Source organism: Littorina saxatilis, linkage group LG10 (genome assembly GCF_037325665.1).
Source record: "Littorina saxatilis isolate snail1 linkage group LG10, US_GU_Lsax_2.0, whole genome shotgun sequence".
Classification (NCBI taxonomy): Eukaryota; Metazoa; Mollusca; class Gastropoda; order Littorinimorpha; family Littorinidae; genus Littorina; species Littorina saxatilis.
In genome coordinates, this window is record NC_090254.1 from 44,831,854 (window position 1) to 44,854,850 (window position 22,997).

Consider the following 22,997-nt stretch of genomic DNA (forward strand, 5'->3'; position numbering starts at 1 on the left):
ATCTTTCCAGTTTGGTTACATTTTCGTTTGTTTAATGTTCACCTTTTCTCGCCAGTTGTTCGTCTTCTTTGTATTTTCGTTTTTAATGCAGGTCATTCTTTGAAATTATACTTGCAAATAGTAACTCAATTTCTCCTACGGATACATTATACACTTGACAACTTCTAAATAAAAAGAAAACACACCAGTAACCAGGTTAGGTAAGTTAAATCAATATTTCGGCATGTTAACTGCTTTCTTCAGGGTGGTATGGAAAGAATGAAACAAAGTTTAACAGTTTAAAGTTTGAGTTTAACAAAGTTGAACTTGACAACTTCGTACTCTGTGTTATTACTCATACCACAGCGCCTTTTGTTACACAGCCCTGCCATTGCAATCTGCACCCTGGTTTCGTTTCAGATGGGGGACCCTCTGACACACAGCGCAGTGGAAACAGCTAGGAGGGTCATTATAAACCCCGTACTAAAAGCAAAACAGAAATACCTCCTCCTTCCCCCACCACAAACATGACCCCCACTTCTACTTCCATCATATCTAAACAGTTTCACTTCTTGTGTGACCTTAGTCAGCGAGTCTAGGCACCCTTGTCGTAAACACACTTCATTCTTCACAACCACAAATAACTGTTGTTGTATAACCCAACCTCGCAAATCCCGAAATACCCCCCCCCCCCCTCCCGCCATGCACCCGCTCAGTAAGTGTGTGCGTGTTAGATGATACATGCCTCGGGTGGAGCTGACCCGGATGCTACCGGCATACGAAAACACACTGTCATAAGGCTCGGAGTCAGCTCTTAGTACACAGACCAGGTAGCACTTCAAAAGAAACAGAAGTAGGATTTTGTAAGGAGAGTTTGATCTTACCACTGAATATAGACAGACTTCAAGCCTTGCTTTTGCTGGTTCGTTCTGGCTGTGTATCTCACGTTTTGAAATATTTTGTGTTGTGTTACAGCATAGCAACAGTTTAGAAAGACAACTCAGCAAGTGTAAAGTGTTTAGCGTTACCACGTTGACTTCCCCGTTGACTAAAACTATAAGTTTACTGCAAGAAGGATCTTTACAATGCACTCTTGACAAAGTGTTCTACCTTTTATTATTTGTGAAGTTTGATTTAGTGAGGAAAAGTGGTCAGTGGCAGGCCAGTCATTTGTATATTGCTAAATTGGTTCCGTTTGAGATACAGCGTACAGACACGAGAGTAAAAGCAAGAACAGCAGTACATCACAGAACGTCAAGGTAAGGAGACTCTGCTATGCATACTCCCTATTAATTCTTCATCCTTCATATTTTCCACCCATAATGAACTGTCATACCTCTGTCAAACACAGGGTGCCTGTCACATACTCTCCGGTCTTCGACGTTTAGACTGTCACTGGGCTGGTATGTTCTTCTGCTTTGTCTGACATTTTTCTTTTGAAAGTTTTTTTTTCACTCTGTTTGTTTCTTTGCTTCTTTTTCGTTTGTTTGTTTCTTCTTGTTCTTGTTCTTGTTCTTGTTCTTCTTGTTCTTCTTGTTGTTCTTGTTGTTCTTGTTGTTCTTGTTCTTGTTCTTGTTCTTCTTCTTCTTCTTCTTCTTCTTCTTCTTCTTCTTCTTCTTCTTTTTCGTCGTCTTCTTCTTCTTCTTCTTCTTCTTCTTCTTCTTCTTCTTCTTCTTTTTCGTCTTCTTCTTCTGAACCTCCCATTCCTACTCTTCATGTTCCCTGTTTTCTGTTCCATCATCGTTATCATCTCAGAACATGTCCTCACATTTTGTTTTGAACGTACTTCTTATAAACGTGTGTACATGTCGGTAACAAAACCCAGGACCTGAAGTGGCATTATATTTTGCTTGCATTGTCAAGGACGGTACGTAACACAACCCTGTCAGTGAAATCAGCACTCTGACCTCGTTCCAGTATCTAGCGATCCCTGACACACAGCGAAGTGATAGGGAACAGTCACAGGACTTTTTACACCCCGCATATAAACTGAGCAAAAACATTACTGCACCCATTTTCGTACCCCAACTTAAACATTCATTCTTATGTCATATCATTCAAATTTGATATGCCATTAAAAGCCTTAGCTTCCACTTAGCTATCTACCACATTTATCGGATCAAAGATATCTGTTATATATAGCTATCACGTGACCGCCGCTGAAGTAAGGGGACTCCAAAAATCGACCTTACAAAAACGTCTAGTACTTATAAAAAAAATCGACACTAATGCAGAATAGGCATAACTTGTCAGGTAGATTTGGGGGGTACCCTTACTTCGGCGGCAGTCACGTGATACCTGTAACATAAATCTTTGATCCGAAACGTTTGGCAGAGAGCCAAGTAAAAGGCTTTTTATGGCATATAAAGTTTGAAAAAAATGACAGGGGAATGAATGTTTTAGTTGGGGTACGAAAACCGGTGCAAGCATTGTTTTGCTCAGTTTATTAAAACAGCTTCCTACACGCCCGCCTTCCAAATAGGTATTTCTCCTTGACTCCACTCTATTTGTGATCGCCGAACTTCCCCTATTTACTGCACTTTTTAACCAAGTTTCTCTTCTTGTCCACTCTTTGCCTAAAACTGCACGATTATGTAAGCAAAATGTAACCTTGATAAGCTGTGTTCTTGTTGTTGTTGTTAACTGTAAGTTGAAGACTTGCCTTGGGTAAAACTGGTGTGGAGAAACTTCAGGTTTGATACTTGAGCTTAAAACACAGGATAATGCTGCCTGTTTTTGAAAATGGCTTTTTTTTGTTGGCTTATGTAATCCAGGCAATAACTATGTCCGCACTGTCTTAGCAGCAGGTTTCGGTCAGCCTTTGTTTTAAAAGTCTTGGTGAAAACATTTAGCGCGTTCATGGAGTGTCATCATGTCAGGCCCACAGCTTGCCAAATAAATAATTTTGCTAATGGGGATGTGTTTTACCTATCCTGTTCTTGCTGGTCTTGTTCTTCTTTTTCTCTCTTTGTTTTACTTGTCATATTCTTGTATGACGTCATTTTCCAGACAAGTGAATTATTGGCTTCATGGCGTGCGGAACCAGTGATCAGAACACCAGTGACAACATGGTGGACATTGTGCGACACTTGTACCCTGACGCTCTCACCCGTACATACATTGTGCCTCCCGTGCACTTTAACCGGGTGCCTTATAACACGGCCAAAGTACCCGGTACTGACCAGGAAGTGCTCGTGCTGCCCTCTGGTGAGCAGCTTCAGCAGCAGCAGGGAAACATTCAGGCAGACTTTGCACAGCAGCACGTGCTGCACAACTTGCAGCAACTCGGAGATTCCGGAAAGGAGGTCATGTTCGTGGTGTCTGAGCTCAACTTTAAAGACTACCTCAACAAGCCGTTCTACGCCAAACAGACAAGCAAGCTCCCAAAACCAGCAAACTTACCTAAGGAGCTTCGGCATCACGGGAAGCAGGGAGACTTTGACATCCTGGTCATTCACCGCAAGCACGGCATCCTGGTAGGAGAGATGAAGTCTGTCGGTAAGACCGAAGCAAGCCGAGCGGACACTGAGGTGATCAAGGTTATTGACAAGGCGGTTAAGCAGCTGGACAAGTATGAGGTGCACGCCAGACACATGGTCAGTGACATCACACCAAGCCTGACAGTGAGGAAGACTCTCTTCTTACCATACGTGAGCCGCGCTCAGCTACAGCGGATTCTGGATGATGAGAACAATGCCAAGTTACAACAGGTTCGGCTTGAAAAGTTGGCAAAGAGAGAGCGAGAGAGAGAGAGAGAGGGGGGGAGAGAGATAGAGACGGTGAGGGAGAGATAAACAAGGGAGATAAAGAAGGGAAGAGAGAGAGAGAGAGAGAGATAGAGAGAGAGAGAGAGAGAGAGAGAGAGAGAGAGAGAGAGAGAGAGAGTGAGAGAGAGAGAGAGTTAGAGACAGAGAGGAAGAGAGACAGAGAGAAAGCTTCTGTTCGCCGATTAGAATTTTGATTAATTTGGTGTTTGCATTCTTCTCTTTATGCAATCCCAACGGACTTACGTTCGGTTGCAGGCGCTGTGGGGGAGCCTGGGTGCACCCAATACAGCGAAGGCCGTACAGCTTTGCTGTTGCTCTGACCAACTGTCCCAGCCTGCATCGTACTGGCACGTGACACCCGCCGTGTTATCACAGCTGAGCACCTGGTGGCAACACAGGATGGCCTGTACTGTGGACACTCTGCTCTCTGATGATAAGTATCTGGACATCGTGGCAAGGTGAGGGGATACATGGTGTTGTGTCCGTTTAGTTACAATGTTTGGACGTGCATCAAGTTTTGGGGGGTGAGATGAGGGTTCATGATAAGTTGATGGGGTGAAGGTCAAAACAAACTGAATACTATGCACGAAGAAAAATAAAGAAGGAAATTTGGCAACCAAATCACAAGGCAGTACTTGTGTACAATATTTTATTTTGTGGACACATGTTTACTAATATACATTAATTGGCACATTCATACATTTGTATTGGTGAAGGTTTGTGAACAGACAAAGGAGAGTAAGAAAAGAGAGAGAGAGAGAGAGAGAGAGAGAGAGAGAGAGAGAGAGAGAGAGAGAGAGAGAGAGAGAGAGAGAGAGAGAGAGAGATCAAATCAAATCCAACACCAATTTTGTCTATGCCATTAGTCATACGATTCTTTTTACGAAGACCACAACTTGCTATCAAAAGTTAAATGATTACCACAATGTAAGAATTAAGCGACCATGTTTACGATCCCCATCATTATTCCCATCTGTGTTGCAGGTTTGTGGGACCGGCCACCACGGTGTCCGTCCACTGCTACAACGGTGTCCGTGTCCGTGTGCTTGGTGTGGAGGTGCGGACTGCAGGACAGGCGGTGGCGGAACTGGGGCGGAAGCTGGCATCTGTGGTTCTGACCCTGCAACAACTTGACCTCATGAATAGAGACCCGCCACGGATCTGCTTGACAGGACCCCCTGGCACTGGTTAGACACATCATCATCATCATCATCATCATCAGTATCGTCATCATCATCATAATCATAATAATAATAATCATCATCATCATCATCATCATCATCATCATCATCATCATCATCGTCGTTCCCGTCGTCGTCGTCGTCTTCATCATTATCATCTAAACTGAACTTCTTCGCTTCACGACGCTAGCCGCCCGGTTTCTCTCTGACTGGATGCTTCCCCGTTGGTGCGCCGAGTCTATTAAAACAGGAATACACAGTTATCTCCCAACCGAGACGAAAGTGATTGCAGATCGGCCGACTTTGACAGTAATCTCCGTTATGTTCACAGTTATGATAAAGACATCGTTCTAAGGTTAAAACAAGTCGAAATGCTGAGACGGCTGTGGGAAGGAGATCGTGATATTAACAGCTATTGTGTTTTCAGCGTAGCAATAGGGTCCGATATTTAGACGTCATTATACTTGTTCGAGTCTAAATATCGGACCCTATTGCTACGCTGAAAACACAATAGCGATTATAATAAGCTGTTCTGACCTTGATTTGTTGTTCCAAACTTACAAAATGACAGTTTTTGCGTCGATGCGTTGATCTCAGGTTTTGATAGCAGACAAACTTCTTACTGACGCGCATCATGTTCGCGCAGACATGCACAACGCTACACGCTTTCTGACTTTGGAAGAAAACCTGACTCCAAGTGCATTCGACTTCACAACACAGTTGTTGAAACAGCTTTTTAAGTTGTCAGTGTATGCTGTTGTCGATAGAAACATCGCCATGGTACAGATGGGTAAACCGGAATCATGCGTCGGCCATTTTTCTCAATATGCCTTTGGATATTGAGAAAAATGGCCGACTTCCGTAGCATTATGCTTTGATAATCGGAAGAGCCCATCCAATCACAGCCCCCGAATTCCCCCAAGTGTTCATCAGAATAGCTATATTGTTGCATCACTCCCAAATGGTTACGGAAAAAGTATCGTCTGCTTCGTAGCCAAAGTTGATTATCACGTGACACTTTTGCCATATTTAGAGTTGTTTGCACAGTAAGTACATCCGCGAAAGATAGCTCGCTTAAAACTGTCTTACATATCAATTCCTTTGTAATTTTAAAATTACACACCATGAAAATCGTTATCGACGATCGCGAATCTGCTTATATCAATAACACAATATGTAAAAAATCTTTTTCCTCGCTAGACTAGGAAACTCAACGCATCGTGTCAGGGGCACAAATAAGACCTATTTTCAAACCTGAGTTCAGGATGCATCATCATCATCATCATCATCATCATCATCATCATCATCATCATCATCATCATCATCATCATCATCATCATCCATCCGATGCATACACATTTGCATGCCCTTAAGGCCACACAGAATTCGGCCGGTGTAACACGAGAAAATTACTCTCTCTACGAAAAAAATGCCTCTCCCTAAACAAGAAAAAATGCCTCTCCCTAAACAAGAAAAAATTAATCCCCACGGCAGGTGTGTTACGAGTCAACATTTCGGTCGAAAATGTTACTCTCTTGATGAATGAATAACGAAAACATTATTCCACCTTAACACGAGCAATGTACTGCCCACGCCAGGTGTACCCACCTTTTACTCCCCTGTCCCCGGTTAGTCTTGGTGGTGGAATGGGTGGAGGGAGGGTAGTGCGACATTTGTTTGCGCGATATCACATATTGGCATTATCCTTTTGCCCGCATCCCATTTTCGCGTACGAGATTTTGACTGAAAAGGTGTACTCAGAGTAAGACTTTCGTACGAAATTTTACTCCCGAGTACATATTTCGTCGAGTAACAATTCGTGTTACACCGGCATGCTGTGGCTTTAAGGGCCTCCTGACGTATCCTGGGTATAGTCTACTCATGCCTGAAAGGTGGTGAGCATGATCGTGGGGAAATGTCCAATAATAATCTATGCGAATCTCACGACATCTTATAAAGCGCACCTGTTGCATACTGATTCTACCCAAGGACCAAGGCGTCCAGAACAGGTCTGCCAGAGCAGTCATAAGGTAATACGGCGTAGCATGGAATAGTCAAGAAGAGCAACATACTGCGAATGTTAGCGGGCAGAACAATTCAAACAGAAGAGGATTGATACTTAATGGAATTATTTCCGTATTTTTGAAGTTTAAAGAGCGTTTCAGAGCTTTGCAGTACCGAGGATAGGTATTTAGGAAAGTTGTTGCCAAAGTGCCGAAATGTGCTTTAAAAGATGCCGTGAGATTCGCAAAGATTATGCTCGCCCATTTCCACATGATCATGCTCACCCCTTATAGTTATAGGCATGCTCCGACTATACTCAGGATAGGCCAGGAGGCCCTTGAACCCACAGCATGCCGTATTCTGTGTGGCCTTAATGGCATGCTAATAAGTATGCATCGGATGGACCTTTTCTAAAAAAAACAAACATGATCCTTGGTTTCTCAACATTGTTGATATACGAACATAAATCTTTAATGCATTAATTTGATTGTGTAGCCCTCCTGGAGAATCTGACAACAAAACAATATCATCAGCAAAAAGCAGTAGAATAATTTCAATCAATCCAGGCAACAATTGAATTCCATGCACACCATTTTCTTGCACAAATAAAGCAATCAACAAATTCGGTTGATGCATTATGCACCCTGATACAAGAAACAACAGAATTATAAACTACAACAAGGGCATTCATTAACTTTCCTGATACCCCCTTCTCACACATAATCTCGAAAAGGCGCATCCGTTGTACAGAGTGAAAAGCTGGCTTTAGATCCACAAAACAAACATATAATTTGCCACCTCTTCACCAACACTTTTCAATGATGGCATTCAGTATAAAAATGTGGTCAACTGTGGAATAACCTTTCCTAAATCCCGATTGAACTTCGCTCAACTTTACTGAAAAGACTTAACACTGAGATGCCTCTATAATTTTCTACTTTATCTTTATCACCTTTTTTTAACCCCGGTACGATTATTGCAACTTTGGCATAAACTGCACAGAAAAATCACCACACAAATAAATCATGTCTGCCATTATCCCATATGTTCCGCATGCTTTACCTTTCTTGAGGTTCTCTACAGCCTCTATTATCTCCTGAGGAGATATGGGACAATCTAATTCTGGTACTATAACATTATTTACCAAACTCTCATCGTTCACATCTTGTTCATCAAGTTGAACATAATCGGTGTTAAAAACTTGTTTGGCCATGTTGGGTTTGATGCGTGCATGCCTGGTTTTCTCCTGTAGATGGGTGTCTGCACAGAAGGTCTGCCCGCTGTCCTCAGCCAACATGCTCCGTCTTCATGGCAGCTCACATTTTTTATCGAGGTTCTCTCCTCTAGATCCGCCGTGTTTCGCCTAGGGGCTTGCGCTGCCTAGTTGATAGGGTCACCTCGTAGAGGATGTGGTCATAGACCACGCACGGTCGGTCTTGGGATAGGGAAACGTTATGCTAGTCCGGAGGGATTACGCCACAATGGCCACCTCGCGAAGACCCAGGGTCCTAGACTAGGGAGGTCCAAGGGGGAGCACCGGGAGGGCTACCCCTCTACCCGCACCTCCAACACAATCCCTTACCCTGGTAGCTTCATCCCCAAGGAGGAAACAGAGCTACCTGCAACACCCCAAAATCTTGTTTAAAATGAGTGTGCCACTCAGTGTTTTAAATAGTGTCGCTCACACTCTTTCTCCCGTCCATACATCCTATATTTCTCTCATATCCTTCCAAAATAAATGAGAATTCTTTTCAAATGACAACAATCGGTTAACTTTTAATCGGTTATAACTCGATTTCGTCCTTTGATTCAAATGTGTATGATGTTTGCGTGCTTCAACGTGCACAAATCTATCAGAGCGTAATACATTTTGTTGATATACATGTCGTGCAAAAAGACCATCATCCTTGGCTTGCTTACATTCACATCGTCTTTTCAACAAACTATTCAAAATGACACATCAAACATGTTGCACACTTCAAGCAATTGTCTACAAAACACATTTGTTTTCACATCAGATGACTACTTTACAAAAGGATCACAATCCGCCTTCTAATCAACAAGAGCGTGCTGTTCACTAAAATAACCAAAGTGTTCACGTGGTTCATAATTCATTTTTTTCCAGTCCGAGCGTTCGGGTCACCACAAATAATCATATAATTCAAACAAACCAACACTACATTGCTCAAGAATCTCTAAGCCATATTCATGTTCATTCACATCCGAAACTTTACTGTCGCACGGTGGAGAGAGAGAGAGAGAGAGAGAGAGAGAGAGAGAGAGAGAGAGAGAGAGAGAGAGAGAGAGAGAGAGAGAGAGAGAGAGAGAGAGAGAGAGAGAGAGAGCATGGTTAACTCCCTTGTCAGAGAGAAAGAGGGAGAGAGAGAGAAACTGAAACCGAACCGCTATATTCTGGTCTTAAAAGTGGCTTGAAACACAGGTTTTTGGTTAGTTTGGGAAACAGTATCCATTATCTTATTCATTATAACAGCATCGTAATAAACCCGCCATCTGGCAGGCAAGCATGATATATAAGTAATGTACAAGTTCCCATCAACCTCGTATCTGCTTTATTATGACCGGGGTTTACACGATAAAAAGCCTCGAATGATCCTTTTTGAGGGTTTGCTGTTGATTGTTTCGATGCATCTTGACATAAGAGATTTTGACGCAAGCAAGAAAGCTAGCGATTCCAAAGTCTTTCCAAAAGGCGCGGAAAATAAGGGAGTTAACCATGCAAAGAAACGATTCCCGCCAAAATGTCGGATACACGGTCTTGAACTAATAGCGGCGATATTGAAATAAAACAAAATACCACAATACTCATCACCTTATATATATAACGCTAAAAGCCAAACACCATTAGTTGAGCTTTTGTTAGAATTATGTCTTTGTTAAAGACTATGGGTCAGATTTGTGACTTTTTTGTTCAGCATAACATCACTAGACACTTTGAGTTGTCAGTGTTCCCTCTCTGCTGTGTGCGTCTTATTTGTGTCGTCTGATTTTACAAAAGCTGTCATAGAGGGGAAGGAAAGAGATTCGTTTGTCTCAGAAAAGGAGTTGAAACTAAAGGTACCACTCCTAGAAGACGCTAAATCCCAAAGACATTTTTTTTCTAATAGCTTATTGTTAAGTTTGTGATGTTGAGTTATGTTGTTAACCCCTGATTTGTAAACATGTAAAAACATTATTTGACAAATTACGTCGAACCTAAAACCGCGATTTTATCGCGTTCCACAAAGTAATACAAGCCTTTTATTTTTTTTTATTAATATTTGTTGTTTAGAGCCCAGTCAACCACATAGGAATCCCAGGCCAAACCTCATAATTATGAAAATGAAAGTGTGTGAGTAAATCTGCACATGTAGTTTTTATTATGTTTTGATTTGGAAGAGGGATAACCAAAGATTTGTCTGTCTCTCGGTGTGTCCGTCACAAACATGTCATGTGCACGCCAGTTCTCAAAAAGTACTTGATAGTTTTTGATGTTTTTCCTTTCATACTACGATAAGTTCTATGCCAAAAAGTACTATCTTTATCCCCAAAACACTCCCTGCTAAAAAGTGGTGTGAGTCACTGAGACATGTTTGCGCGGTAGCGCAGGGATACAGTGATCACAGTGACTAAAATGCAAAGTTTACCATATCGGCTTTTCTTTGTCAAATATGCTTATTTCAAAATGCAAATCACACCAATTTGGGCTCTCCTTTGTCAAATACGCTTATAAACAAGGCATAGGTGTCAGTCAGGAAAATAATTTAGAAAAACAACTTCGTATATAGGAATAAGCGACGCTGAAGATTGTGTGTGTGTGTATATATATATATATATATATGTGTGTGTGTGTGTGTGTGTGTGTGTGTGTGTGCGTGTGTGTGCCTCTGTGTGTGTGTGTATGTGTGTATGCGTGTGAATGTGCCTCTGTGTGTGTGTGTGTGTGTGTGTGTGTGTGTGTGTGTGTGTGTGTGTGTGTGTGTGTGTGTGTGTGTGTGTGTGTGTGTGTGTGTGTGTGAGATTGAGAGAGAGAGAGTAAAAGAGAGCGAGAGAGAGAGAGAGAGAGAGAGAGAGAGAGCGAGAGAGAGAGAGAGAGAGAGAGAGAGAGAGAGAGAGAGAGAGAGAGAGAGAGAGAGAGAGAGAGAAGCAGACTGATACAGAGAGAGATGTGGATGAAGGGAATTATTACTACAATACCAAGGACAGGAAATAAAACATTAATTTACGACAACACAACGCACACCCGCTTTGTGGAAAGCAACATCGTTGATACCACCAAGCTAATAGATCTATGGACGTTCCAGATGACAAGAAAACATCGGACCCATTTATGTGATTTGTAAAACATTTTACAAATTGCGGGGCGCGCCCTGCAATTTGTAAAATGTGTTACATTGTTACCAATCACGGGTTAACATATGTGTTCCAACAGGAAAGACGGCTGTGCTGGTACAGCAGGGGTTGCGGTGGCTGCTTCAGGGCCACGACGTGCAAGTTGTCGCAACACTGATCAACACCTGGGCCAACAGCAAAATGATTACAAAGCAGCTACAGTTGCCTATGAGCGCGGACCCAACACCTCCCCTAACACCAGGCACCGTGGTTCAACACCAGTATGACTTCACCAACAGGGAGGCCGACGTGCAGCAGGCCGTCACCGACCTCTTGGTGCGCGTGAAGGACGGCAGGTTGTACGTCCTCCTAGATGAGGCGATGTTTGATAGCAGGTTGGTCTTCAGGCGTTTGTGTTTCATGGGTGTGTGAGTGTGTGTGTGTGTGTGTGTGTGTGTGTGTGTGTGTGTGTGTGTGTGTATGCAGGTGTGTGTGTTTATGTGTTTCTGTTTGCGTGTGCGTGCCAGTTAGTGTGTGTGTATTCAATTCAAATCAAATAAATTCAATTCAATTCAACAAAACTTTATTGTTTGAATGTAACAAACATACATTTGTTTTTTGGCTCGTGTATAATATCACATAAAACAACACTCTCAGAACACATAGGCACATAAAAGTACACATCATTACACACATAACCCAACCACACATATCCATACCCGCACCCACATATTCATCCTCGCACATACATCTCTCACAATGTTTCCCCATTCTGTGTCACAGTATTGAGCCAGGTCCACGCATCGCTACACTGGTGACCCGCCTGGAAAAGAGCGTTCCCGGCCTGCACCTGTGGGCGGCAGGTCTTAAACACGACGCCATCCCCTCATCATTGCGGCCTGAACCGCTCACCATCCCTCTCCGCTGTGCTCCCTCCGTGCTGCGGGAGGTGCAGCCAGTGATTGACAGGGCTACAGGTAGCGTTCACAAGTACAGCGACAGCGGTGTACCTGCCCCTGGGGACGGACAGTGCGTAATACGGCTGAGTCACCATGGCAACGCTCACACAGGTCGGTGGCCGGTGGAGTGCTCCCAGTGTGGGAAGGACGTCGCCGCCGAGCTGCGCCGTCTTGGTGTGGAAAGTGGGGGTAGGCGTCTCTTTCTTGTAAACAAAGGCCACACAAGGCCACATTGCTAAACAGATTATTTGAAGAACCCCCGCTTATTATACATCGTTGGAAAGGACAAGGACTACATTTTGATCTGGTGCACCAAAATTTTCATAGAAACCCAATTATAACGGTTGTAACGGCCAACACATATTCTTTCTGGTCTCATTTCTATGCTATTTCTCACCATTTCATAAGCTATGAAGCATGTACAATGTATTATCTAGGTTGTCATAGCGTGCGTCCCTGCGTCCTATACGCACTAAAAGCCAAAAACACGTGCTAGAAATGTGTGGAGGGGGTCCCTGGACGCACTATACTATACAGGCGAGCCATTGCGATTAGCGGTCTAGACGCCCGGGGGGCTTACGTGTCACAAAAGAGAAATGTTTTGCGGGGATGTTTTTCTTGAGGAAGATGAGGTGGGTGGAAGGAGTGGGTTGGTGGGTGACTGTCAAAGCCCAATGAGATCAGATTAGACCATACAATTGTCATGGACCATAGTATTACGTAATACGCGTAATATGGCTGAGTCACCATGGCAACGCTCCCAACGTATGTTCTGCCCTGTAATGCGAATTGCCAATTGGGGTTGTAAGCAGACTTAGAAAAGACGTCGGGTAATCTCCCATGACAGGTTCAAACCATGACTTGGGTCCGAAATTGAGTGGTCTTTGATATCGACAGGCAGGTGGTCTTTATGGACAGGTCATTTATATAGTAAAATCCCTTGGGGATCCTTTAGGGTGGTTTCAAGTGGCAGGTGGTCTTTATGGACAGGTGGTCTTTATGGACAGAGGCTGGTTCGACTGTAGCACAGCTGAAGTACGCGTGTGTCGCCTAATATGGACCAACTTTAAAAAAATCGAAGAAAATAAAAGCAAAAGGCTATTTTCATTGATTTATAAAGAAGCTTGCTGAACATTAGCGATGTATCTAGCTTTAATAAAAATATAACAAATAATCTACTTTTCGTTGAAGTTGATAATTCCATTTATTTTCACTCTGTTTTGTTAAGTTTATCTAGTTTCCTGTTGTGCTTCAAATAATGCTCTCATCAACCCGACACACTTACATCTTAAGCATATTTAAATTAATCTGACTTGCACACTAAGTTGGATCGTGTCATTTTCAAGTATAGGGGGCCGGCTTTTACAGTGATTCGTGAAGGCCTCTTTACTGCTCCATATTAGGCACCCAGGCTCCCAATATGAACCATTTATGAAGGTTTTTGTATTTAATTTTTGCTGAATGTCTATCAAAGCTATTTTACTCTAATTTGTCCTAACGGTTAACTTAAGAGAGAAGGACTACCAAACACACAATTAAGCTTCTTTGCAAGAAACAAGCTCGTTATCAGCAAGAAACAACAAGTGAGCCATATTAGGCAACTCGTTGATACAGAGTTAAGTAAGTCAGTCTATTTAACACGAACATTTACCAGCCACGAATATCTAACGGTAACAAAAGTATTTCCCCTGTACGCAGACAGCCCCACCCCGCTGAGCTATCGCGACGTGATGATTATCACCAGGAGTTCAGAACTACAGGATGACGTCGTGGATGACGCAGACAGGGTGACGTCACGAGCTAGCGGCGTGGTGCGCGGTCTGCGTGATGAAGGCTTACCGGTGTGTGTGCTGGGGGTACAAGACAGGGTACACAACAAGGCGAGGTGGGAGAGAGATCTGAACGACGTGGCGGTGGCGGCAACAGACCGTGTCACAGTAACACACTATGGTTATGTGCATGGCTTGGAGCGGCGTGTGGTGGTGATGCTGCCAGGCACGGACCATATAATGGTTGGTGACGGAGTTGATATTCAAGACAGACTTTATGCAGCATCACGATGTACCACACAGCTCATCATGGTGAACGTGCCTTCTGTCACCACCGACACCTTTCACAGCAACAATGGCGACCACGACCAGCCCACGAAAGATCAGAGAGACAAGAAGAACGACAACTCTGACGGAAGCAGCGTGTCGTGGGTGAAAAGGAAAGGATTCCTGTTGTAGATGAGGAGACACTGTGACACGCGGGGAAATAGAATGACGTCAGCATGGATGATAACACCCCTACACAGATGACAACAACCACTGCTACATCCTGCTTATTTACTGCTACACCAAAATCGTATGAGCCACCTCCGATACTACCACCACCAGTGCTATCATCTTACAAACAGTTATAGTTGTGTAACCGAGTGCCAATTTACTTTCCTCTTTCTTACCGAGCTCAAACACTCAAGCAAACGACACAAGTTATATTAACCAGGTTCTTTTATTCCATACGATGAAATGGGGAATGTGTGGGATAACGGGGGTTTACTTTCAAATACAAAACTTTCAATGTATAGGACTAAACAACTAAAAAAAAAACAATGCTCTCAACTCTTCACTCTAAAACTACATTCTAAATTCTCCCTCTAAAGCTACCCTTTAAAAACACACTAAATCCTTCCCCCAAACTACACTCTACTCTAAATTCACACTCTCAACTTTAATCCAAAAAACCCACAATGAGACTAATCTAAAACAAACGAAATCTAAAAAAACAACCTAAAAACAATTCTTCAAAAAAAAACAAATCTACAAAAACTCTAACAAAACCTGACCAAAATCTCTCCACTAAAACTAACTGCACTTCACTAACGAAACCTAGTCTACGAAAACAAATCTACGCCCCACTAAAACCCCGTCTACGAAAACCCAGCTAAAAAAGAACTAACTAAAAACAAATCTACGCCCCACTAAAAAAGAAAAGACCTGAATCTAACTAGACCCCTCTAGAAAAGAACTAACTAAAACCCCGTCGCACACTCGGCCATCCTGCAAAGCACAGAATGCACGCCGTAAGCATACGTAAACAAATCAACAATTTCAAATACCACAAGCTAACTCGTTGAACAACAAAACACATCATTCCTACCAAATAACATGCCTACAATACCGTTCTCTCAAACAACGGTTTTCTAAAGCATTCAACAAACAAAAGTCTTCCCAAACATTCCAATTCACAAAACAATCTACTTGAACATTCAAATAAATCCTTTCCCCAAGCAGCATACTATTCTTCTCACTGCTTACCCATTTACAGAAAGAAAATTGTATTAACCTACCAGCAAAAGAATTCTCACATCCCGAAAAGATGTCAGCCCGTGACAGACATGTCACACACGGCGTCAAGGAAACACGCACAAAATACACGTCTTTTTCCCTCAAAGATTCCAATCAAAAACACAGTTTTAGCGTCCACATCCTGCGCGCCGGTGTCACAAGATTAACACATATTTAACTCGAGGGGTGTCAGGCAGCCCCACTTTCTTTAGTTAGTGTCTAACGTCACCTTCAACTATTCAAATTTACATCGCGGCGGAGGGAAAAAGGGAGATGGAATAAAGCCACCTGTCAATTGTTTCCCGTTCACAAAAACATTAATCACAAAATTTACTCCAGAGGCTTGTACCAAAAAAGCGATCGTTTTACCTATGCAAATTTTAGAATCGGCTATTCCGCGAGACCAATTCAATAGAAATGAAACTCAGTCTCGGAAACCTTAATGGATCCCCGATAGTACAGGTTTGAATCCTTAATAGCACAGAGGTACCACGAGTTCACACGGATGCACACAAGTGCATGTGTACCGTAACTGTCGTTCCCAAGCTCACATCCTCCCCAACTTAGACTGTCGTCTCCTGGCGACATGCCAGAATCAGAAAAATTTAAAAAAAATATTTAACCTCCCAAGAACATAATATTCTCCATCCTCAAATCATTTCAAAAACTTTCACACAAAAACAACCATCATTGACTATAACAATATTTCTCTAAAATTGATAGGTTCTGAAATACAAATTTCACATAATCCTTCCAGTGCCAATAATCCTATCTCCTGTCGACATCCAACTCACACAAGTTGACAAAAAATCACAACTCATCTTTAACAGAGGCAGTTCCATGGTTCACTTTACAAAGAATTATGTTCACCACTTGCCAGATAACCAATAATGATAATCTTTACGACTTATCAAATATTTTATCTCTCTTGAGCATACACCAGAACAAAATGTTGACAATCTTTACGATTTATCAAAGCATCTGATCTCTCTTGAGCATACATCAGAACAAAATACTGACAACCTTTACGATTTATCAATGCATGTCCCCTCTTTGTATCCCAACTGTACTTGGCAACACAATCTTCTAATCAACTAACAAAATGACCACTTGCCAAGGCAATGAAAAAACTGGAAGTCCTTAAAACTCACCCAGAATATCAAACCTTTAGTCAAAAATCAGCAATAACCTAATGTCACTCATCACAATTAAACCATTCAACAGGAGTATTCATAGGCAACCATACAATCCTTCAGAATCTATTTCAAAAATCCACTAATATTAATTCTAATAAACAAAACCAGTGTACACACTGTCTTCGAACAAAGACATCAGTCAGTGCTAGAACTCAAAAATTCTAAAAAATACCACCAAGAAAAATAGAAAGTGAGAACAGAGGAGACAGTAAAAGTGAGAGCGGAGAAGACAGTAAAGACAAACCAAATGACAGCAGAGAGCAAAAAGGAAGAAAAAGGTCATCTAATCCCTTACAGGTAGCATACTTTGCTCCTGAGGCGTACGAGGCTGGAGACGCCATTCACAAACAAATTAAAGTTCAGTGACCAACTAATCTCAAGAATACAAAATCTAAAATCTAGTCACACCCCACGCAATATGTTTTGAGTAGTCTATGGACTAGAAACAACGTAGAATCCGGTAAAATCTAGTTACATCCTACCCAGTACGTTTGAGTAGTCTGTCGACTAAAGACAGCATAGAACTTGTAAAATCTAATTACAGCCTACCCCATCTATTGGAGTAATCTGTCAACTGGAGACAGCATAGAATTTGTAAAATCTAATTACAGCCTACTCAGTACGTTTGAGCAGTCTGTCGACTAGAGACAGCATAAAATTCTCAGATACCACCACCGACTGAACCGAAGCGGACGGTCCTCGTGGTAAATGATGCAAGTTTGAATGCGTCCCAGCACCCTGTCGCTGGGGACGCTGACGGGGAAAGTTAGTTACCCTTCGTCTTCCAGACGAACTGTTTGCCCATCTAACCCCGTTTCCTGTAACTTCATCTTCAGAACTTGACTCATCCGTGTCATCTGAACTAGATTCACGTCTCTGGAACTGAAATTCTGGCAACCTAATGGATGCCCGAGGGGCTTGTTGCACAGGAGTCAAATGTTCTTTTATCTCTGCCCTATTTACTCGGAACGGCGCACCTCCGTTTTCAGGTTTTATGACATATGGTCCACCATCCTGATCGGGTATTTCGACCACAACAAAAATCTCTGACTTCCACGCATCATGGATTTTGCGTCTACCCATACCGTGATCCCGCAACAAGACACGTTGACTAAGCTGAAGTGATTTTCCTCTGACTTTCTTATCAAGGCGCCTCTTTCGCTCATGTGCTGCTTGCTGTAGATTCTGGTTCGCCAGTTGATGTGCCTGTAACAACCGTTCTCGGTGGACTTGAACCCACTCAGTGGTCGGCAAACCACCTTCTTCTAAACCGATCCCCAACAGAAAGTCAACCGGTAAACGCGGTTCCTGACCAAACAACAAAGCGTATGGAGAAAATCCAGTGGAAGAATGGGGCGTCACATTGTAGACATACACCAACTTTTGGAGGTATTCAGGCCACCGTTTCTTTTTCTGATCCGTAAGTGTGCTCAAACGGTTATGCATCGTCCGGTTGAAACGTTCACACTGAGCATTCCCCTGCGGATGGTACGCAGTGGTCCGAGACTTCTTCACACCGTAGAGAATACAGAGCTCTTTTATCACCTCTCCTTCAAAGTTTCGACCCTGATCAGAGTGAAGCCTCATGGGAATGCCGAATTTCTGAAACCACTCTTTCGTCAAAACCTTTGCTACAGTAACAGCTTTCTGATCGCGGGTAGGCACTGCCACCGTAAACTTTGTGAACACATCTGTCAATACCAGCACGTTTTCCTTACCATCCGTTGCTTTTTCGAGAAGCGTGAAGTCCATAGCCACAACCTCAAGCGGCCGAGAAGCTAACAAATGTCCGATTGGAGCAGTAGCGCGTACTGAAGGCAGTTTGGCAAAGCTGCAACGCTCACATTCCTGAACCCACTTTCCCACTGTGGCGAACATTCCTGACCAGTAACAGCGCTGTCTCAACAATCGCAAACAACGTTCTGCTCCCTGATGACCTGTCCCATGCACAGATTCAAAGACCGGCCTCTGGAGAGACTCTGGCAAAACTATCTGTAACAACGCCACAACGGTTTGTTGCTAACTGGATCTGTGACTCTACGGCAAAGTAAATCTTTCTCAACCACGAGCCTATCCCACTGTCTACACAGAGCAATGGCTGAGTTTCCCAAATCTCGTTTCTCTTGTATACTCGGTCTTGTTCCTTTCTTCAAATGTTGTGACAAAAGACCAATGACTGGATCTTCACCCTGAAGTCTTTGCAGATCTGCGGGTTCAATCGTCGGTAGAGCGTGTGTTGCCCCTAACTGCTCTCTTCCCGACTCATCTGTAGTCCCAGCAACGATGCCCACATGTGCAGTTGCTGCCAACCCTTGATCCCGGCCCATGTTTACAGAGACAGAGCAAGCCGCCTCCACTTCTTCCTCGATGTCCGTACCCGGACTCTCAAATGGATTCCTTGACAGGACGTCCGCGTTCACGTTGGATTTCCCAGAACGATACTTGATCTCAAAATTGAAAAGAGCCAACTGCGCCACCCAACGTTGTTCCACAGCCCCTAGTTTGGCAGTCTTCAAGTAGCTGAGAGGATTATTGTCAGTAAAAGCCACGAATGAAGCTCCCAGAAGACTGCCAGAGCCACCACAGCCACCACACACTTGTGTATAAACTGTTTCCAGTCCTGTGAGCGCAACCTAGAAACGTCATAACCACAACTGCTATCGTCTTGCACACTTGTTGCAGTTTTGTAAGTTCTCCTTATGAACAACACCACTGCCGCAGCCACCACAAATTTGTGCATACACTTTTTACAGTCTTGCGTGCACTATCTAAAACATCACAACCACTGCTGTTGTCTTACTGACTTGGGTCACACCGTTCAACGCCATCGACTGCTATCACTACTGCCACAATCGCATCCTTTGATTTTGAAGCCACCACCACACTCGGAACCAGCGCTACTGCCAACATTACCTTCGCAGCCATCCCCTCCACCTCCCAAACCACCTCTTCTACCAATTTACCTTTGCCATCACCACTATGAAATCCACCACCACCACCACAACCGCCACCACCAAAATCCACCCCCACCTCCTCAAACACCGCTACTTTCAAGATTACCTTCAACGCCACCACCCCTACAACCACCGCTATCCCACAACCAACATTATACTCGCCGCCAACAAAACCACCCCGACCTCCACAATCACAGCTGAAATTACCTTTGCCACCCCCACCACTGCCATCATCAACACCACCACCTCCACCATCGTCGCAACTGTAACCACCATTACCAAGGACAACAACATTACCTTATGGTATGCATTTCCGTTCATGCAGATATTTTTGTGCTCACAAATTAAGTTTCTCAAAGTAAGATTATCAAGTATTATTTTATTTGGATGGCAAGTTTAAATCATCTATGTGTGGTCCAAGTAAAGGAAACATTCATAATGTAATGTAAATAGAGAATACTACATGGCTTGCTGTGTCGTACCAGATTTACACGATTTTTTTTTAAAAATATTGAACTGCGAGCGAAAGCGAGCTGTTCACTATTTGAAAAAGCAACGAGTGTAAATCTGGTACGACACAGCAAGCCATGTAGTATTCTGTTTATCCTACATACTGTACTTACGTGTATTTTACTGAAAATGTCCTGCATTCGAGGCAGCTAAATTGAAGACGCTTGTTTTGGAACCTCGATCTCTTCTAAAGCCTCGTGTAATCTATAACGTCAAAGCAAAGAAACGTCACTCTGAAAGTGTGGCGTGACGTGTTAGTTCTAAAGATTCATCGAGGGTAATTAGCAAGCGCAATTAAATTTTGTGTTTCTATAATAACGTTTGTCTCGGTGACTTTGGCATCATAAGCAGTGGAAAAACAGGTCCCTGCCAGACCTGCTTGACATGACTTTATTTACATGATATACACACGTGTGATTTGAACGATTATTATCTCACGGGTGTCTCTCTCACGTATGTAGGATAAACAACATTATTAAATAGAGTATTAATACAATAGTGTTGATTGTTTTTCATGATTTGACAGCCTCGACTTTTACTTGGACGTGGCCAGGTCCCAGCTAGGCTCCCTGCAGTCATCACGTGACCAGTTAACAGCCTGGTTGTCTCCCCTGTCTACAACCTCTCCTGTGGTGGCGCTGGCGAGCAGAGCAAAGGAACTGTACAACCAGGTTAGTACAGTAATCCACCCTCCCCTTTTTAAGACGGCCCAAATTAAGATTCCCACCGTTTTAAGACCTTGTTTTTTCGGATTTTCTGTTCATCAAACCTAGAAATTAATGTACACCCTTTCTGAGACTAATTCCTTTTTAAGACCTGATTCTCTAGTAGTAGTACAATTGATATTAAAAGTCCTTCGGTTTTTTGCCATAAAGGAACTGAGTGTTTGTCCGCCTTTAATCTGATACTCTCATTTTTTTTGTTATGTTTAAAAAGGGAGGTTAAACTGTACCTCCTTTTCAAGACAACCCCAACCAGGTCTGAAAAAAGAGTGAGGCTTAATTTGGTTGTAAATGTAAATAGTTTATTGAAAGAAATCTAACAAAAGCAGAATCTTTGGAGGGTGAAGGAATGAGGTGAGTGAGGGGTGGGGGAGTCCTAAAGAGGGAGGGGGAGGGGGGTTGGTGAGGGTGGTGTCCGGTGTACCCCCATTTTAAGAGTCCTACCTTTTTGTGACCGGATTCTCTCAGATGTATGGAGGTTGTTATATTTAAAAAAACAAAAACTGTACCTCCCTTTACAGACAACCCCAAATGTTTGAGAAATACCATGTCTAAAAACGAGTTAGTCGTACTTTGGTGGTGAATTTAGATAAGGAAATAAAGCTTAACATGCGGAGTCTTGATAGGGTTTTGGGTTGAGGTGAGTCAGGGGTATCGGAGTCCTAAATCGAAAGGTCTTAACGAGGAGGGGGGGTCGTATCCACTGCACCACAATTCAATTGTTGTCATTATTCAAAACACCCCGCAATTCAAAGGTGGGTTACGCTTTGTTTGATCTGCCAGAGTTGGCTGCCAGTAAAGCGCGATCATCAATTCATTCTCATCTATACTTATGTGATTTGTATCGACAGTTTTACATGGTACTTTCAAGACTTTGCCATCGCTCATTGCTGTTCTTCACGTTTCAGGGAATCTGGGCCTACCACTACCTGCACTTGAGCTCCCCTTCTCACGATCGTCCGGACAGCATCACAGACAGTTTGAGAGACACCATCATGGCGGAAATCCGCTTCCGGTTACGTCATTTCCGGTTTCTACAGAGAAGTCGCATCACAGTAGGACTACCTGAACGAGGCGATATACAGGCCGAAATATGCGTACCCTTTCCTGTGAGGTCGTTGATTCTAACTCGCCCTGATTTGCAGAAGTTGTGGGAAGACGCTCAAAACAATTCACAGAAGCTTCACCACAGGAGAATGAGAATTCAATACAAACAATTAGAATGAAGTTGTTAATTCTGACACATCCTGATTAACAAATGTGACCCTCCACCACGAAATGAGTCGCATGTCACCTCGCGCGGTTCTGCGCCAGGCTTAATATAAGTCCGGGGAGTGTCTGGTAACAGTGTGAGGGTCACCTTAATCACAGTCTTATAACTCAAACAGTGGTCGCTCTTTTCTAAAACGGTTTTCACCACTGGATAGAGCATAAAAAACTCTTTAGGAAAATGTAACAAGTCGCGTAAGGCGAAAATACAATATTTAGTCAAGTAGCTGTCGAACTCACAGAATGAAACTGAACGCAACGCAACGCAGCAAGACCGTATACTCGTAGCATCGTCACTCCACCGCCCGTGGCAAAGGCAGTGCCAGTGGAATTGACAAGAAGAGCGGGGTAGTAGTTGCGCTAAGAAGGATAGCACGCTTTTCTGTACCTCTCTTCGTTTTAACTTTCTGAGCGTGTTTTTAATCCAAACATATCATATCTATATGTTTTTGGAATCAGGAACCGACAAGGAATAAGATGAAAGTGTTTTTAAATTGATTTGGACAATTTAATTTTGATAATAATTTTTATATATTTAATTTTCAGAGCTTGTTTTTAATCCGAATACCGTATAACATATTTATATGTTTTTGGAATCAGCAAATGATGGAGAATAAGATAAACGTAAATTTGGATCGTTTTATAGATTTTTATTTTTTTTTACAATTTTCAGATTTTTAATGACCAAAGTCATTAATTAATTTTTAAGCCACCAAGCTGAAATGCAATACCGAACCCCGGGCTTCGTCGAAGATTACTTGACCAAAATTTCAACCAATTTGGTTGAAAAATGAGGGC

General features: G+C 42.9%; 2 protein-coding genes across 3 annotated transcripts; both read left to right on the forward strand.

Annotated features, from left to right (window-relative positions):
* Window positions 1-791: 791 nt before the first annotated feature.
* LOC138977882 (uncharacterized) lies at window positions 792-16,761 on the forward strand. The gene is made up of 7 exons (XM_070350488.1): window positions 792-1,238; window positions 2,989-3,689; window positions 4,002-4,204; window positions 4,731-4,933; window positions 11,361-11,655; window positions 12,044-12,408; window positions 13,918-16,761. Exons 2-7 carry the CDS (start codon window positions 3,009-3,011, stop codon window positions 14,445-14,447), a joined length of 2,277 nt encoding a protein of 758 aa, XP_070206589.1. The 5' UTR covers window positions 792-1,238; window positions 2,989-3,008; the 3' UTR covers window positions 14,448-16,761.
* Window positions 16,762-17,337: 576 nt separating this feature from the next.
* Window positions 17,338-22,542, forward strand: LOC138978920 (uncharacterized). Of its 2 annotated transcripts, none has more exons than XM_070351732.1 (3): window positions 17,338-20,001; window positions 20,735-20,879; window positions 21,839-22,542. In XM_070351732.1, exons 1-3 carry the CDS (start codon window positions 19,724-19,726, stop codon window positions 22,154-22,156), a joined length of 741 nt encoding a protein of 246 aa, XP_070207833.1. In that variant the 5' UTR covers window positions 17,338-19,723; the 3' UTR covers window positions 22,157-22,542. The 2 variants fall into 2 exon arrangements, with proteins under 2 accessions (XP_070207833.1, XP_070207835.1); XM_070351734.1 differs by having other exon boundaries at window positions 20,762-20,879.
* Window positions 22,543-22,997: the final 455 nt, after the last annotated feature.

Coding starts and splice junctions, on each gene's coding strand:
- LOC138977882 (XM_070350488.1), top strand. CDS start 3,009: ATGGCGTGCGGAACCAGTGATCAGAACACCAGTGACAACATGGTGGAC. Junction 11,656..12,043: donor GAGGCGATGTTTGATAGCAG/GTTGGTCTTCAG, acceptor TCTGTGTCACAG/TATTGAGCCAGGTCCACGCA. Junction 12,409..13,917: donor TCTTGGTGTGGAAAGTGGGG/GTAGGCGTCTCT, acceptor CCCTGTACGCAG/ACAGCCCCACCCCGCTGAGC.
- LOC138978920 (XM_070351732.1), top strand. CDS start 19,724: ATGAAATCCACCACCACCACCACAACCGCCACCACCAAAATCCACCCC. Junction 20,002..20,734: donor GACAACAACATTACCTTATG/GTATGCATTTCC, acceptor ATGATTTGACAG/CCTCGACTTTTACTTGGACG. Junction 20,880..21,838: donor CAAAGGAACTGTACAACCAG/GTTAGTACAGTA, acceptor TTCACGTTTCAG/GGAATCTGGGCCTACCACTA.